The sequence below is a fragment of the Mus musculus genome, chromosome 4, assembly GCF_000001635.26.
Source record: "Mus musculus strain C57BL/6J chromosome 4, GRCm38.p6 C57BL/6J".
Taxonomy (NCBI): domain Eukaryota; kingdom Metazoa; phylum Chordata; class Mammalia; order Rodentia; family Muridae; genus Mus; species Mus musculus.
This window is the reverse complement of record NC_000070.6, coordinates 99,774,788-99,791,663: the sequence shown is the minus strand read 5'-3', so window position 1 is coordinate 99,791,663 and position 16,876 is coordinate 99,774,788. Positions and strand designations below refer to the sequence as shown.

The 16,876-nt window shown below is 39.7% G+C and overlaps 1 protein-coding gene across 7 annotated transcripts in view; it reads left to right on the top strand.

Annotated features, from left to right (window-relative positions):
- Itgb3bp (integrin beta 3 binding protein (beta3-endonexin)) overlaps positions 1–16,876 on the top strand; it is a 61,810-nt gene that overhangs the window by 37,552 nt on the left and 7,382 nt on the right. For all 7 annotated transcript variants that reach the window (NM_001362975.1, NM_001362974.1, NM_001362976.1 and 4 more), the window contains 3 exons: positions 1,985–2,063; positions 9,694–9,787; positions 10,843–10,902. In NM_001362975.1, coding sequence (NP_001349904.1) covers positions 1,985–2,063; positions 9,694–9,787; positions 10,843–10,902 — 233 coding nt within the window. The remainder of the gene's footprint in view (positions 1–1,984; positions 2,064–9,693; positions 9,788–10,842; positions 10,903–16,876) is intronic.

Genomic DNA, 16,876 nt, shown 5'->3' with positions numbered 1-16,876 from the left:
TGTTTATTTGATACTATATCATTCAGTACTTAAAATTACACATTTAGGATGTGTGTACTCCCCAGAAGTTAAACAGCTGTGGTGGCCCATGCCCAGGATTCCAGCACTCTAGAAGCAGAGGCAAGAGAATTGCTCCATATTTGATGCCAGCCTGATCTATAAAGCCATTTCCAAGCCAACCAAAGTTATATTTTGGTACCCTTTCTCAAAAAAAAAGAACTCTCCTATTCTCAAAAAATCTTGTTACGTTGAGAAAGCATGATTTAAATCAGTGGTTCTCAACCTTAGTGCTGTGATCTTTTTTTCTTTTTTTAAGTAAAGAACTATCTCTAGAGAGACACATTCCTTTAAACCACAGGAGGCGTTGGGGAGTGTCTTTCAAATTATCTAAGTGGAACACTATCCCAAGTTCCTGCAAGTGCTTTAGTGTCTTAACTTAAACAAGACTAAATTCTCAGAGCAGGTGAACCCCTGCTGAAGAGGATTTGTTTCTCATCACTAATAATCTCATTTTTAAAATTCTATTTTTTATTAGGTATTTATTTCATTTACATTTCCAATGCTAGCCCAAAAGCCCCCCACCCACTCCCCTACCCAGCCACTCCCACTTCTTGGCCCTGGCATTCCCCTGTATGGAGGCAGATAAAGTTTGCACGACCACTGGGCCTCTCTTTCCACTGATGGCCGACTAGGCCATCTTCTGATACATATGCAGCTAGAGACACGAGCTCTGGGGGGTACTGGTTAGTTCATATTGTTGTTCCACCTATAGGGTTGCAGACCCCTTTAGCTCCTTGGGTACTTTCTCTAGCTCCTCCACTGGGGGCCCTGTGATCCATCCAATAGCTGACTGTCAGCATCCACTTCTGTGTTTGCTAGGCCCTGGCATAGTCTCACAAGAGACATCTATATCTGGGTCCTTTCAGCAAAATCTTGCTAGTGTATGCAATGGTGTCAGCGTTTGGAAGCTGATTATGGGATGGATCCCCAGATATGGCAGTCTCTAGATGGTCCATCCTTTTGTCTCAGCTCCAAACTTTGTCTCTGTAATTCCTTCCATGGGTGTTTTGTTCCCAATTCTAAGAAGGGGCAAAGTGTCCACACTTTGGTCTTTGTTCTTCTTGAGCTTCATGTGTTTAGCAAATTGTATCTTATATCTTGGGTATTCTAAGTTTCTGGGCTAATATCCACTTATCAGTGAGTATATATCATGTGAATTCTTTTGTGATTGGGTTCCCTCACTCAGGATGATGCCCTCCAGGTCCATCCATTTTCCTAGGAATTTTATAAATTCATTCTTTTTAATAGCTGAGTAGTGCTCCATTGTGTAAATGTACCACATTTTCTGTATCCGTTCCTCTGTTGAGGAGCATCTGGGTTCTTTCCAGCTTCTGGCTATTATAAATAAGGCTGCTATGGTGCTGTGATCTTTTAACACAGTTCCTCGTGCTGTGGTGACCACCATAGTTATTTTCATTCCTACTCTATAGGTGTAATTTACTACTGTTATGAATTGTCATATAAATATCTAAGGAGTTGTAACCCACAAATTGAGAACCACAGATTTATACTTACAAAAAAAATAAAATAAAGTTTAAAATTAAGAGACTGCTTTTTATTTTCTTCACACTAAACTGTGCAAGTCATTATTTTTAAGTGTCCCAGCCAAAACCATGGTAAGTGAGCTCTTGAGTATGAACTCAAGAAGGCATGTATGGAGAGGAAAAGACATCTATCTCTTCTCGCTCACTCCTAGGTGGGAATGAAAGACGGGGAGAGCAGGGTCTTTGGAGGATGGTTGATAACGTGTATTGTGTCTATCGAGGAATGGCAAAATGACAGGGGCACTTTCATACATGGCCCCATTAACATGGAAGGAGAGGGCTAGGGAACCAAATCTGTCTTTTGGACTAGAGTGTCCAGCTCTGTGACCTGAGACACTCACATGCTTATTCTTGGTAATAATATTTGTTTTCATTCCTAGATTCATGGTGTTGCTATCTAAAATTGAGATATCATCAGAGAAAACCATGGAGATAATGAAAAATCTAAGTAGTATACAGGTTTGTACTTTTTCTTACATATAATTTTCTTACCTACACTATCTGTTTTGGAAAAGGGAAAAAAGAGTCCTATATTTAAGAATTCACTGCAGTCAAGAGTTTGCAGGGTATATATTTAACTTATTTCTCACAGGAAGCTCCTTAGTTGTAATATGTAATGATTACCTGTAATATTTTAGTTTTAGTTGACTTTTCACATTTAAAAGTAATTTTGTAGATTATGAGATTATGTTAGAGTTTTTTGTTTGGTTTTGTTTTTTTATCTGCTGTTGTTTGCTGAGGTCATTCTTTCAGAACATTTCTTTCTTTCTTTTTTTTTCTTTTATTGAATATTTTCTTTACATTTCAAAGGTTTTACATTTCAAAGGTTATACCTTTCCAGGTCTCCCCTCTGGAAAACCCTATCCCATCCTTTCTCCCCTTGCCTCTTTGAGGGTACTCCCCCACCCACCCACCCGCTCCCCCCTTCCAACCCTTGCATTTCCCTAACCTGGGGCATCAAACACCCTCAGGCCCAAGAGCTGCTCCTCCCACTAATGTCCAACAAGTCCATCTTCTGCCACATAATACAGCTGGAGTCATGGGTCCCTCCATGTGTACTCTTTGGTTGATGGTCCAGTCCTTGGGAGCTCCAGGGGATCAGCCCAGTTGACATTGTTGCTACCTGCCATGGGCCTGCAAACCCCCTCAGCTCCTTCAGTCCCTTCTCCAACTCCTCCATCCGGGACCCCACGCTCAGTCCAATGGTTGGCTGCGAGCATCCACCTCTGTCTTTGTCAGGCTCTAGCAGAGCCTCTCAGGAGACAGCCATATCAGGATCCTATCAGCAAGTACTTCCTGGCATCCACAATAACATCAGGGTATGGTGACTGTATATGGGATGGTTCACCAGGTGGGGCAGACTCTGGATGGCCTTTCCTTCAGTCTCTGCTCCACACTTGGTCTCTATATTTCCTCCTGTGAGTATTTTGTTCCCCCTTCTAAGAAGCACTGAAGCACCCACCCTTTGGTCTTCCTTCTTGGACTTCATATGGTCTGTGAATTGTATCTTGGGTAGCCCAAACTTTTGAGCTAATATCCACTTATCAGTGAGTGCATACAGTGTGTGTTCTTTTGTGACTGAGTTACCTCACTCAGGATAGTTTCAAGTTCCATCCATTTGCCTGTGAATTTCATTGTTTTTTAAAGCTGAGTAGTATTCCATTGTGTAAATGTACCACATTTTCTGTATCCATTCCTCTTTTGAGGGACATCTGAGTTGTTTCCAGTTTCTGGCTATTATAAATAAGGCTGCTATGAACATAGTGGAGCATGTGTCCTTATTACATGATGGAGCATCTTCTGGGTATATGCCCAGGAGTGGTATAAGCTGGGTCCTCAGGTAGTACTATGTCCAATTTTCTGAGGAATCACCAGACTGATTTCCAGAGTGGTTGTACCAGCTTGCAATCCCACCAGCAATGGAGGAGTATTCCTCTTTCTCCACATCCTTGCCAGCATCTGCTGTCACCTGAGTTTTTGATCTTAGCCATTCTGACTGGTATGAGGTGGAATCTCAGGGTCGTTTTGATTTACATTTCCCTGATGACCAAGGATGATGAACATTTCTTTAGGTGTTTCTCAGCCATTCAAGTTTCCTCAGTCAAGAATTCTCTGTTTAGCTCTATTCCCCATTTTTTTAATAGGGTTATTTGGTTCTCTGGAGAGTCTAACTTCTTGAGTTCTTTATATATATTGGACATTAGCCCTCTATCAGATTTAGGATTGGTAAAGATCTTTTCCCAATCTGTTGGTTGCCATTTTGTCCTATTGACCATGTCATTTGCCTTACAGAAGCTTTGCAATTTTAGGAGGTCCCATTTGTCTATTGTTAGTCCTACAGCATAAGGCATTGGTGTTCTGTTCTGGAACCTTTCTCCTATGCCCATGTGTTCGAGGCTTTTCCCCACTCTCTCTTCTATTAGATTCAGTGTATCTAGTTTTATGTGGAGGTCCTTGATCCACTTGGACTTGAGCTTTGTACAGGGAGGTAAGAATGGATCAATTTACATTCTCTACATGTTGACCGCTAGTTGAACCAGCACCATTTGTTGAAAATTCTGTCTTTTTTCCCACTAGATGGTTTTAGTTCCTTTGTCAAAGATAAAGTGGCCATAGGTGTGTGGGTTCATTTCTGAGTCTTCAAATCTATTCCATTGATCTACCTACCTGTCACTGTTCCAATACCATGCACTTTTTATCACTATTGCTCTGTAATACAGCTTGAGGTCAGGCATGGTGATTCTCCCAGAAGTTCTTTTATTATTGAGGATAGTTTTCACTATCCTGGAATTTTTGTTATTTCAAATGAATTTGAGAATTTCTCTTTCTAACTCTATGAAGAATTGAGTTGGAATTTTGATGGGGATTGCATGAATCTGTAGATTCCTTTCAGCAAGAAAGCCATTTTACTATAATAATCCTGCCAATCCATGAGCATGGGAGATCTTTCCATCTTCTAAGGTCTTCTTCGATTTCTTTCTTCAGAGACTTGAAGTTCTTGTCATACAAAGCTTTCACTTGTTTGTTTAGAATCATACCAAGATATTTTATATTGTTTGTGACTATTGTGAAGAGTGTCATTTCCCTAATTTCTTTCTCAGCCTGTTTATCCTTTGAGTATAGGAAGGCTATACTTGTTTGAGTTAATTTCATATCCAGCCACTTTGCTGGTTAGTCTGGCTAAGGGTTTATCTATCTTGTTGATTTCCTCAAAGAACCAGCTCCTAGTTTTGTGGATGCTTTGTATAGTTCCTTTTCTGTCTACTTGGTTAATTTCAGCTCTGAGTTTGATTAGTACCTGCCTCTTACTCAGGTGTATGTGCTTCTTTTTGTTCTAGAGCTTTCAGCTGTGCTGTGAAGCTGCTAGTGTGTGCTCTCTGCAGTTTCTTTTTTGGAGGCACTCAGAGCTGTGCGTTTTCCTCTTAGCACTGCTTTCATTGTATCCCATAACTTTTGTTATGTTGTACCTTCATTTTCATTTTATTCTAAAAAAGTGTTTAATTTCTTTCTTTTTTTTTTAAGATTGTATCTCTCTTTTTTTTTAATTAGTTATTTTCCTCATTTACATTTCCAATGCTATCCCAAAAGTCCCCCATACCCTCCCCTCTACTCCCCTACCCACCCACTCCCACTTCTTGGCCCTGGCGTTCCCCTGTACGGAGGCATATAAAGTTTGCACGACCAATGGTCCTCTCTTTCCACTGATGGCCGACTAGGCCATCTTCTGATACATATGCAGCTAGAGACACGAGCTCCGGGGTGTACTGATTAGTTCATATTGTTGTTCCATCTATAGGGTTGCAGACCCCTTTAGCTCCTTGGGTACTTTCTCTAGCTCCTCCACTGGGGGTCCTGTGATCCATCCAATAGCTGACTGTCAGCATCCACTTCTGTGTTTGCTAGGCCCTGGCATAGTCTCACAAGAGACATCTATATCTGGGTCCTTTCAGCAAAATCTTGCTAGTGTATGCAATGGTGTCAGCGTTTGGAAGCTGATTATGGGATGGATCCCCAGATATGGCAGTCTCTAGATGGTCCATCCTTTTGTCTCAGCTCCAAACTTTGTCTCTGTAATTCCTTCCATGGGTGTTTTGTTCCCAATTCTAAGAAGGGGCAAAGTGTCCACACTTTGGTCTTTGTTCTTCTTGAGTTTCATGTGTTTAGCAAATTGTATCTTATATCTTGGGTATTCTAAGTTTCTGGGCTAATATCCACTTATCAGTGAGTACATATCATGTGAGTTGTTTTGTGATTGGGTTCCCTCACTCAGGATGATGCCCTCCAGGTCCATCCATTTGCCTAGAAATTTTATAAATTCATTCTTTTTAATAGCTGAGTAGTACTCCATTGTGTAAATGTACCACATTTTCTGTATCCATTCCTCTGTTGAGGGGCAGAAACCATGCCCTAGAAAAAGCAAGAAAGTAATCCTTCAACAAACCAAAAAGAAGACAGCCACAAGAACAGAATGCCAAATCTAACAACAAAAATAATAGGAAGCAACAATTACTTTTCCTTAATATCTCTTAATATCAATGGACTCAATTCCCCAATAAAAAGACATAGACTAACAGACTGGCTACACAAACAGGACCAACATTTTGCTGCTTACAGGAAACCCACCTCAGTAAGAAAGACAGACACTACCTCAGAATGAAAGGGTGGAAAACAATTTTCCAAGCAAATGGTCTGAAGAAACAAGCTGGAGTAGCCATTCTAATATCTAATAAAATCGACTTCCAACCCAAAGTAATCAAAAAAACAAGGAGGGACACTTCATACTCATCAAAGGTAAAATCTTCCAGGAGGAACTCTCAATTCTGAATATCTATGCTACAAATGCAAGGGCAGCCACATTCATTAAAGAAACTTTAGTAAAGCTCAAAGCACACATTGCACCTCACAGAATAATAGTGGGAGACTTCAACACACCATTTTCATCAGTAGACAGATCGTGGAAACAGAAACTAAACAGGGACACAGTGAAACTAACAGAAGTTATGAAACAAATGGACTTAACAGATATCTACAGAACATTTTATCCTAAAACAAAAGTATATACCATCTTCTCCAACACCTCATGGTACCTACTCCAAAATTGACCATATAATTGGTCACAAAACAGGCCTCAACAGATACAAAAATATTGAAGTTGTCCCATGCATCCTATCAGATCACCATGGACTAAGGCTGATCTTCAATAACAACATAAATAATAGAAAGCCAACATTCACGTGGAAACTAATTTCTTTCTTTATTTCTTCCTTGACCAAGTTATTGTTCAGCTTCCATGTGTATGTAGGGTTTTTGTTGTTTTTGTTGGTATTTAGGACCAACCTTAGTCCTTGGTGATCTGATAGGGTGCATGGGATTATTTCAATCTTCTTATATCTGTTGAGGCCTTTTTTGTGACCGATTATATGGTCAATTTTGTATAAGGTACCATGAGGTGCTGAGAAGAAAGTATATTCTTTTGTTTTAGGATGAAATGTTCTGTAGATATCTGTTAAATCCATTTAGCCCATAACTTCTGTTAGTTTCACTCTGTTTAGTTTGTGTTTCCATGATCTGTCCATGCTGAGAGTGGGCTGTTGAAGTCTCCCACTATTGTTGTGTGAGGTGCAATGTGTGCTTTGAGCTTTAGCAAAGTTTCTTTAATGAATGTGGATGCCCTTGCATTTGAAGCATAGTTATTGTGAATTGAGAATTCTTCTTGGTAGATTTTTCCTTTGATGAGTATGAAGTGTCCTTCCTTATCTTTTTTGATAACTTTTGGTTGAAAGTCAATTTTATTCGATATTAGAATGGCTACTCCAGCTTGTTTCTTGGGACCATTTGCTTGGAAAATTGTTTTCCAGCCCTTTACTCTGAGGTAGTGTCTGTCTTTGACACTGAGGTGTGTTACCTGTATGCAGCAAAATGCTGGGTCCTGTTTATTTATTCAGTCTGTTAGTCTATGTCTTTTTATTGGGGAATTGAGTCATTGATGTTAAGAGATTAAAGAATAGTGATTGTTGCTTCCTGTTATTTTTATTATTTTTGTTTTAATGTTTGTGTCACTATCTTCTTTCGGGTTTGTTGAAAGAAGATTAATTTCTTGCTTTTTCTAGGGTGTAGTTTTCCTCCTTGTTTTGGTGTTTTCTATCTATTATCCTTTGTAGAACTGGATTTGTAGAAAGATATTGTATATATTTGCTTTTGTCATGGAATGTCTTGGTTTCTCCCTCGATAGTAATTGAGAGTTTTGCTGGCTAGAGTAGCCTGGGCTGGCATTTGTGTTCTCTTAGGGTCTGTATGACATCTGCCCAGGATCTTCTAGCTTTCATAGTCTCTGGTGAGAAGTCTGGTATAATTCTGATAGGTCTGCCTTTATATATTACTTGACCTTTTCCTCTTACTGCTTTTAATATTCTTTCTTTGTTTTGTGCATTTGGTGTTTTGACTATTATGTGATGGGAGGAATCACTTTTCTAGTCCAGTCTATTTGGAGTTCTGTAGCCTTCTTGTATGTTTATGGGCATCTCTTTTTTTAGGTTAGGGAAGTTTTCTTCTATAATTTTGTCGAAGATATTTACTGGCCCTTTAAGGTGGGAATCTTCACTCTCTTCACACCTATTATCCTTAGGTTTGGTCTTCCCATTGTGTCCTGGATTTCCTGGATGTTAGGGGTTAGAAGCTTTTTGCATTTAGCATTTTCTTTGGCTGTTGTGTCAGTGTTTTCTATGGTATCTTCTGCACCTGAGATTCTCTCTTCTATCTCTTGTATTCTGTTGGTGAGGCTTGCATCTATGACTCCTGATCTCTTTCCTAGGTTTTCTATCTCCAGGGTTGTCTCTCTTGTGATTTCTTTATTTTTTTCTATTTCCATTTTTAGATCCTGGATGGTTTTGTTCAATTCCTTTACCTGTTTGCTTGTCTTTTTCTTGTAATTCTTTAAGGGATTTTTGTGTTTCCTCTTTAAGGGTTCCTACCTGTTTACCTTTGTTGTCTTGTATTTCTTTAAGGGAGTTATTTATGTCCTTCTTAAAGTCCTCTATCATCATCATGAGATGTGATTTTAAACCAGAGTCCTGCTTTTCTGGTGTTTTGAGGTATCCAGGGCTCACTGTGGCGGAGAACTGGGTTCTGATGATTCCCAAGTCGCCTTGTTTTCTGTTGCTTATGTTCTTGCCCTTTCCTTTCACCATCTGGATATCTCTGGTGTTAGCTGGTCTTGCTGTGGCTTGTCCCTCCTGCAAGCCTGTGTGTCAGTATTCCTGGGAGACTAGTTCTCTCCAGGAAGAATTTGGGCATGGAGAGCTGTGGTGCAGGGTCAGCTCCAGGGTGCAGACGGAAACCATAAGAATTCTGTCTCCAGTTGTCCCTTGGTTCCTGTGTCCTGGGCAGGTGCCTCTTGGGACAGGAATTTGAGCAGAAGTGGTGGTCTTGTGCTCACAGGTGTGTTATCACTTCTGGAAGACCAGCTCTCTCTGCTGGTATTTGAGTATGGAGAGCTGTGGCACCATGTTAGAGGATTGCTTTGTTTTATTTTGTTGCTGTTGTTGTAGTTGTAGTTGTTGGTTGAGACAGTGTCTCACTATGTAGCTCTGGCTATTCTAGAACTCACTAATGTAGCTCTGCCTTGCCTTGAACACAGAAATCTGCCTGCTTCTGCCTCCCAAGTGCTAGCATTAAAGGTGTGAGCCACCATGTATAGCATTTTTACCTGATCGAAACTGAGCATGGTGATGCACTCCCTTAATCCCAGCACTTGAAAGACAGGGCAGCAGATCTTTGGAGTGTGAGGGCACCTTATTTAAATAAGGAAATCTATCTCAAACATTTACCACCCCACAACCTCAAAAAAAAAAAAAAAAGGAAAAAAAAAAAGAAAAGGAAGAAAGAAAGAAAGAAAGAAAGAAAAATAAACAAACAAACAAAATTAGTATTATAGTGATTATAGGGCTTGTAATACATGATGTACCAGGAAAACTCAAAATTCCTAATTTAAGATCTTTTAAATGAAGAAACAATGTATTATATTTCCTTTGTAAATAATCTCTTAGTTGTAGAGAACTTATTTAACTCATTAAAAGTAGTTTTCTTTCAGGCTTTGGAGGGCAACAGACAACTTGAAGATCTCATTGGTGTTTCCCTAGTACCATGCTCCTTAAAAAGTGAAGCAAGGAAAACCAAAGAACTAAGTAAGAAACATTTATGTATTTTTTTAAAAGATTTTTTAATTTGTGTATTTTATGTATATGGGTGGTTTGTCTGTCTATCCAAAGAAGGCATTAGATTCCATTATAGACAGTTGTATGCCACCATGTGGGTTCTGGGAATTGAACTCAGGGCCTCCAGAAGAGCAGCCACTGCTCTTAACTTCTGAGACATCTCTCCAGCACCTGGATTTTTAATGTTAGTAATTTTAGAGATAAACCTTCCCATGTTTCTCAAGTTTCGGTCTGAGAGATCACACATACCCCAAAGCTGTCCAGATAGAAGTACTGTTATCATCTCTAGAAGACATGTGTTCTTTTTAATCAGGTTGTGTTGCTTTATGGCTTCCTCTTGAATTCAGAAAAGATTGCACAGAGGACACTGCTAGCAGGCTTCCGTTATACTGAGCTCATTTTCAAAGTAAGGTAGTAAGAGGGCACTGCATTGTGCTTGATACCTGTAGTATCTATTGTTTTAATTATTCTTTTTCTACAGTTGCTTCGTCCAAACAATGAGAAATTATTAGTTCATAGTCCATGTTTGTTTGTTTATAGAGCAGACTGTCCTGGAATTCACTGTGTCTCCCAGGCTGTTCTTGAAGTCACAGCAATGCTCTCTTTTTTTCAGCCTCCTGAATGCTGGGATTATAGGTGTGCACCAGCCATTCCCAAGTATTTTATATAAAGTCTTGGGAAAAAAAAGGTTGTGTGTGTTTGTGTTTGAAGTCATCTGTTCATTGTGCTCACCTGTGTGCAGGCATGGAGTGTTTTATATCATTGCTGCATCCTGTGAATCAGATTTTTTCTTGAGCCTGGGACTTAGATTTTCTCATCTAGGCTGGATGCCAGAACGTCTTAGGGATCTTCCTGTCCTCAGCCTACTTAGAGTTGGATTTCCCAGCTTGGTAAATGGGTGCAGAAACCCAAATTCTAACTCTCACAATTGTTCAGCATGCTATCTTAAACTCTGTGCCATCTCTAAAGCCCCTTATGTTACTTTGTAATGTGAGGGTGGTTTTATTTTATTTTTTCTCTTTTAGTGACTAAAGTAATAAAACAAAAGTTGTTTGAAAAGAAAAAATCAAGAATTACTCCCAAAGGTAAGATTGTAGTGTTTTAGTTTATTACATTAAAAAAACAAACAAAAAAACAAAAACCTTTTTCCGGGGCTGGAGAAACGGCTCACCAGCTGACAGCATGTGCTGCTCCTGGTTTTGGTTCTTTACAACCTAGGTGGCGGCTTCAACCACCTAAACCTCTGATTCCTGGGGATTTGATGCCGCCTTCTTACCTATACAGGCATCAGGCACACATGGTCTTCAGGCTTACATGTAGGCAAAACACGCATGCACAAAAAATAAAATGTTTATTTTTAAAAGAGAAGTGCAAAAAAAAAAGAGTATTTTTATAATCATTTCATGAACTAAGGTCATGTGTGTGTATCTAGATATTTATCCATTTTTAAATTTTTCTAATTTAGTGAAATATAAGTATTTAATGTATGTACTATTGACTTTCTGAATTCCATCAGTATTTCTTATAATGGCTCACTTTCATCTCTCATTTCATTACTTTGAGTGTTGTTGGAGTTTTTTTGTTTTGTTTTGGGGGTTGTTTGTTTATTTATATATTTATTTGTTTGTTTATTTGGTTCTTTTTGCTAAGGGTTTGTCAAATCTTGTTTATCTTTTCAGGGAACCAACTGTTTTATTGAGTCTTTACATTACTGTTGTTTGCCTTTTTGTTTTTTTACTTTCATTAATTTCTGCTCTGATCTTAATTCTTTCTTTACCTCTGCCTTTTGGTTTGGCTTGTTCTTGTTTTTCCAAGGCCCTAATCTACATCAATATGTTATCTATTCGATCTCTCTAATTTTTTAAAGTAGTTATAAATTCCCTTAATAGAACTGTTTTCATGGGGCTTTTTTGTATGTGTTTTTAATTTCATCCAATTCTTGGAATTTTTTAATTTCCTGTTTGATTCCTTCAGTGATCCATTCATCATTCAGCAGTGTGTCATCCAATCTGTATATGTTTGTATAGGTTCTATAGCTTTCATGTTGACTTCTATCTAGTCTTATCTCACTGTGGTCAGACAACATACAAGAAATTTTCTCAGCTTTCTTTTGTTGTTGTTGTTGTTACACCTTGCTGTGTTATACTGTGAAGAATGTACATTATTCAGTGTTTGGTTGGAATCTTCTGGAGTGTCTGTTAGGTCTATCTGTGATCTCACTTAATTCACATGTGTTTTCTTGTTTATTTTTTGTCAGGGTGCTGGTACAACTAGGTTGTTGATGTTATCCACTGTGGTAGTTTGAATAGGAATGGCACCCATAGGCTCATATGGTTGAATGCTTGGTCATTAGTGAGTGGCACTACTTGACAAGGACTAGGAGGTGTGGCCTTGTTGAAGGAATCATTGGAGGAGTGGGGTTTTGAGGTTTCAGGAGCCCAGACCGGACCCAGTGGCTTTTTCTCTTCCTACTGCCTGCTGATCCTGATGTAGAACTCTCAGATTCCTCTCCAGCATCATGTCTCCCAACATATACCACGGTAGTATTAGACTAAACCTCTGAAGCTGTAAACCAGTCCCAATTAAATGCTTTCTTATTATAAGAGTTGCCATGGTCATGGTGTCTCTTCACAGAAACAGAACATTGAGTAAGATATTCACTATTAATATATTGGGATTCATCTGAGTCTCTACATGTAGTAGTATTTCATTTGTGAAATTAAGTCACACATGATCAGCGCACATGTGTTTAAAATGGCAGTGTCCTCTTGGTGAATTGTTGCTTTCATCAGGACTCTCCTTCTCTCTTCTAATTTTGCTTTGAAGTCTAGTTTATCAGACATTAGAACTATATCTGTTTGTTTCCTAGTTTCATTTTCTCCAAATATGTTTTCACATTCAGGCCCTTCTCATTTGTCTTGTTTTGTCCATGTGTGGTATGCATGCATGTGTGTATTCATTCACACAAACACATGCATGAATGTGAGTGTGTGTGTAGGCCGCAGTTTGACATTGGCTGTCCTCCTTGATTGCTTTCAACCTAACATATATGGCAGGTCTCTTACTTGAAACCAGAGCTTGACAGTTTGGCTAACCTAGCTAGGCAATTTGCTCCTAGGGTCTCTCTGTGTCTTCCGTGCACAGGCATTACAGGCGAGCCACCATACCATCCTGGCGTTAACATGAGTACTGCGGATCCAAACTCTGGTCTTCATGTGTGCACAGCAAGGGCTTTGTGATGGTCAAGTGTGTTCTTAGAGACAACAGATGGAACCTGCTTTGTTATTCAACCTGCTAGTCGTGTCTTTTGATTAAGGCACAGACTGACATGAAACCATTACTATTCAGGATTATTACTAAAAGGCATTATAGGCTGAGCCACCATATGCTCTTGGCATTTGCATGGGTACTAGGGATCCACACTATTCTATTTCTGCCATTTTGTTGATTTTTTGTTTTTGTTTTTGTAGTTTTTGAGGTTTTCATAGTCTTTACTTGCTAAACCATTGTTCTAATGTAGCTTACTCTTTCCTGTAGCATCATGGATGAGTATACCTTTGTCTTTGTTCTAGTGGATTCCATGAAGGTATCTACTGTCAAGCACTGACCCTTGTGCATGGCCCAACTCCAATAGAATGGGAGTAGGAGAGCTGTAAGGTGCCCTAGCCGTGTATCATGAAATCCTTTAGCCTGTTTGAATCATGAAAAGTGTTTCTTCTTCAATTATAGCAAATAGTTTCACTGTGTATAGTATTCTGAGTTAGTTTTATGCCTTTAACATGAAGTCTTTCTCATTCCTCCATCTCATGATTTATAGACTTGGTCTTTTCATAGGATCTTCTACATTATGTTTATCCTTTCTTATTAATTCATCGTTGTCATTGTCTGCATATTCCAATTCACCTCTCTTGTCTTCAGCCCTAGTATGCAGTTCTCCTCCTGTTCTATTCTATCTATTGGTGAGTCAGTCTATGGAGTTTCCTATTTGATGTAGTGAACTTTGAATTTCTTGCATTTTACTTGCCTTTTGTTTTGTTTGGATTTTTTATGGGTTTTTTTGTTTTGTTTGTTTTTTGTTTGTTTGTTTGTTTGATTGTTTTGTTTTGTTTTTTCATTCCACATTCATTTCCTGTATTGGCTTGTTTCTTTCTTTTTTCTTTTTTTTTTTTTTGTACATGCATGTAGTGTATATATGTGCACATAACTGTGTATGTTCATTTGAAGGCCAGAGGTCAACACCAGGTATCTTTCTCTGTCACACTCCATCTCATTTTTTATTATTATGTTTATTTTCTGTGTATGGGTATTTGATGTGTGTACATGTATCAGTGTCCATGGGAGTCACAAGAGGGGATTAGATCCCCTGGAACTGGAGTTACAGGTGATTGTGAGCCTCATCTGGGTGCTTGAAATCAAGCCCATGTCCTCTGCAAGAGCCAAGTACTTACTCTTCACTACTGAGCCACCTCTCCAGCCCTTCTGGATTACTTTTTGATATGAGGCTTTTACTGAAACTGGAATTCATTGATTTCCCAGACTGGTCAGCAAGCTCTCAGGATCTGCCTGCCTTTGCCCTTCTGTTACTGGGGATCCAGACACAGCACCATGCCTGGGCTTTAGTGGGTGCTGGGGATTAGACTGACTAAGCTACCTACTAACTCCATACTCCTTTCTTTTAACTATTTGTGTTCTCTTATAATTCACTCAGGAGTTTGTGTCGTCTTTGAAATCTTTGAATAATTTATAATCATTCGTTTGAATTAAGTCTTTGAAATTTCATATGATTCACTCCCATTAAAGGGCATTACTGTGGGATAAATAATTTTTGTAGGATTCATTATGCCTTGAATTTTCATGTTTCTTATGTTTTTGCATTGAGACTTGCACATCTGGAGTTGAATCTTTGGCTGATTTTTTTTTCTTTCTAAATCATCCCTGCTCTTCATTTGAAGTGTTTGCAATGTAGGAGAGTGACTGGGTTGTAGTAAGGTTATGGTGTTGTTTTCTGCTAGACTCCAAATCTAGCTTGGTTAGACCCCTCAGCCCACACATTCAGGGCACCAGGCTTAATCCCTAACACTTTCTTGAAAGTAGAATACAGTTTGCAAAAGTAATCACTATCAAAGATAGACCAGCCCACTATGAAAATAACAGTAATGGTCAAATTAAAAGCAATTACAACCAAAGCTTAGGAAGTAGAGGAGCACTGGTGGTACTGTGTGTACTGCGATGCTTGTTAGTGTGTGTGAGTGGGAGGGCAGAGCAGTGAGACTAGTGATTAGTACTGTCTGGATGAAGTAAAGGGGAGAAGAGGGGGGAAATCAGAGGGACCAGTAAGGTCAGGGGGAGGGGGATGGGAGAGCATGCAGTTTTAGCTAAGGTTAGGATGAAAGGAGAGCTAAAGAAATCCAAAAGGCCCTCTCTTGTAGTGGGCTGAAATAAGGAAACTACATGCAAACCAAGCTGTTATGTTCTCCTAGAAAGTCTATTAAAAAAAAAAAAAAGGAAAGTCTTGAAGTAGGAAAAGAGGGCACCAGAAAGAAGCCCTAGCCAAAGCCTGCATGCACACTAGCCTTTGTATGCCCAGCTTAGCCTAGGTGAGCATGGAAGGACAGTGAGTCCTCTGTACCTGCGGCTCCCTGTCCCCCTTGATGGCTAGCCATCATTGCCTTTCCCAATCCATTGCCACCTCAGTCTTGGATCTGGGGTCTAAGCATAATCTCAGAGTCTTCTCTATTCTTGGGGATACTATAACCTCAAGGATGACACAGCTATCTGTAGAAGAACTGACCTCCATCTCCTGAGTAACTGGGGGCAGGGGCAATATTGCCTCTCTATAGCCCACTCTTGTCTAATCTGCAGCATAAGAAGTGATAGCCAATCAACTCTACAATCTAAGTTCTCTTCCAGTCTTCTCCGGGTTCCTACTTTTTATTACCTCACAGCATGTATAGGGACCCCAAGGATGAGCAGGAGGCTTGGGACATGGGAGCACGGCAGTACTAAGGGATACCAAGTATATTAGCGACTTGTGTCTGTTCCTCTACAGACCCTGGCTCTCAGCAGATCCCACCTTGCTAAACAGTGAGTTGATCTGATTCAGGTCCTTCCTCATGGCTTTGAAGTGTATTGATGGCTAGGTTTCTGTGTATAGTCCCAGGATACTTGCTCTGAGGTTTCTGTAGGTGTGATTGATGGAAGGCCTGGAACTACCAAGCCACTAAACAGCAGTGGTATTTTTTTAAATGCCATACTCGGGCTGCTCCTGCTGAGTGCTACTTTGGTCAGGTGCCCAGCAGAGACCTGCTTGTTCTTATGACTGAATAATACTCTGCTGTGTGTAGAAGAATGAGAGTTTTAATATTATGACGTGAATGTCACTCAGCAGTCTCTGCAAGTGGAGCTGTCTTCACTAGGTCATATTTTAGGCTCCCAGCCTTATGAACAAGCAACTTCCATCTATTGAGTATTGGTAATTTCTGTGTTCCCAGCCCTAGGCTTAGCAGACCTTTACAGCAATATTACAAGAGAGTTATTTTCACTGTCATAGACAATAAACAAATACACAAAATTCATTGACTTGACCAAAGACACTGGCACTTAAGTTACAAAGCAGGGACTCCATCTAAAGGTCAGATGACTCAGAAAGTCTGGCCTTTCCATGATTTCATGTTTCTTCCAAAACCATTGAAGTCAGCTGGTCACCCCAGTTTTCAGATTATACATGAATATAAATGACACTGGACCAACGAGTCTAAATGTTTGCGTGGGCAAACTTGAACAGTAACCTCGGTGGAAATACCAGATTCCAGTCAGATACAGAGGCCAGCTGCATTACACAAGGGTGACAACCAGGACAAGAAGCCTCCAAAGCTCTTGGAGACGGGGAAGCAGGCTCCTGCGCCTCCCACTTGCATTGCCACAGGGTCTCTCTCATACAAGGGAGTGTTTACAAGACTGGGCTCTCCTCTCCTCCTTTAGCTTTTCATGGCTTGAGTGTGGTATGTCACAGATTCACTTTCCTGACCTGACAAGATTTAGATATAATGTGACATTTAT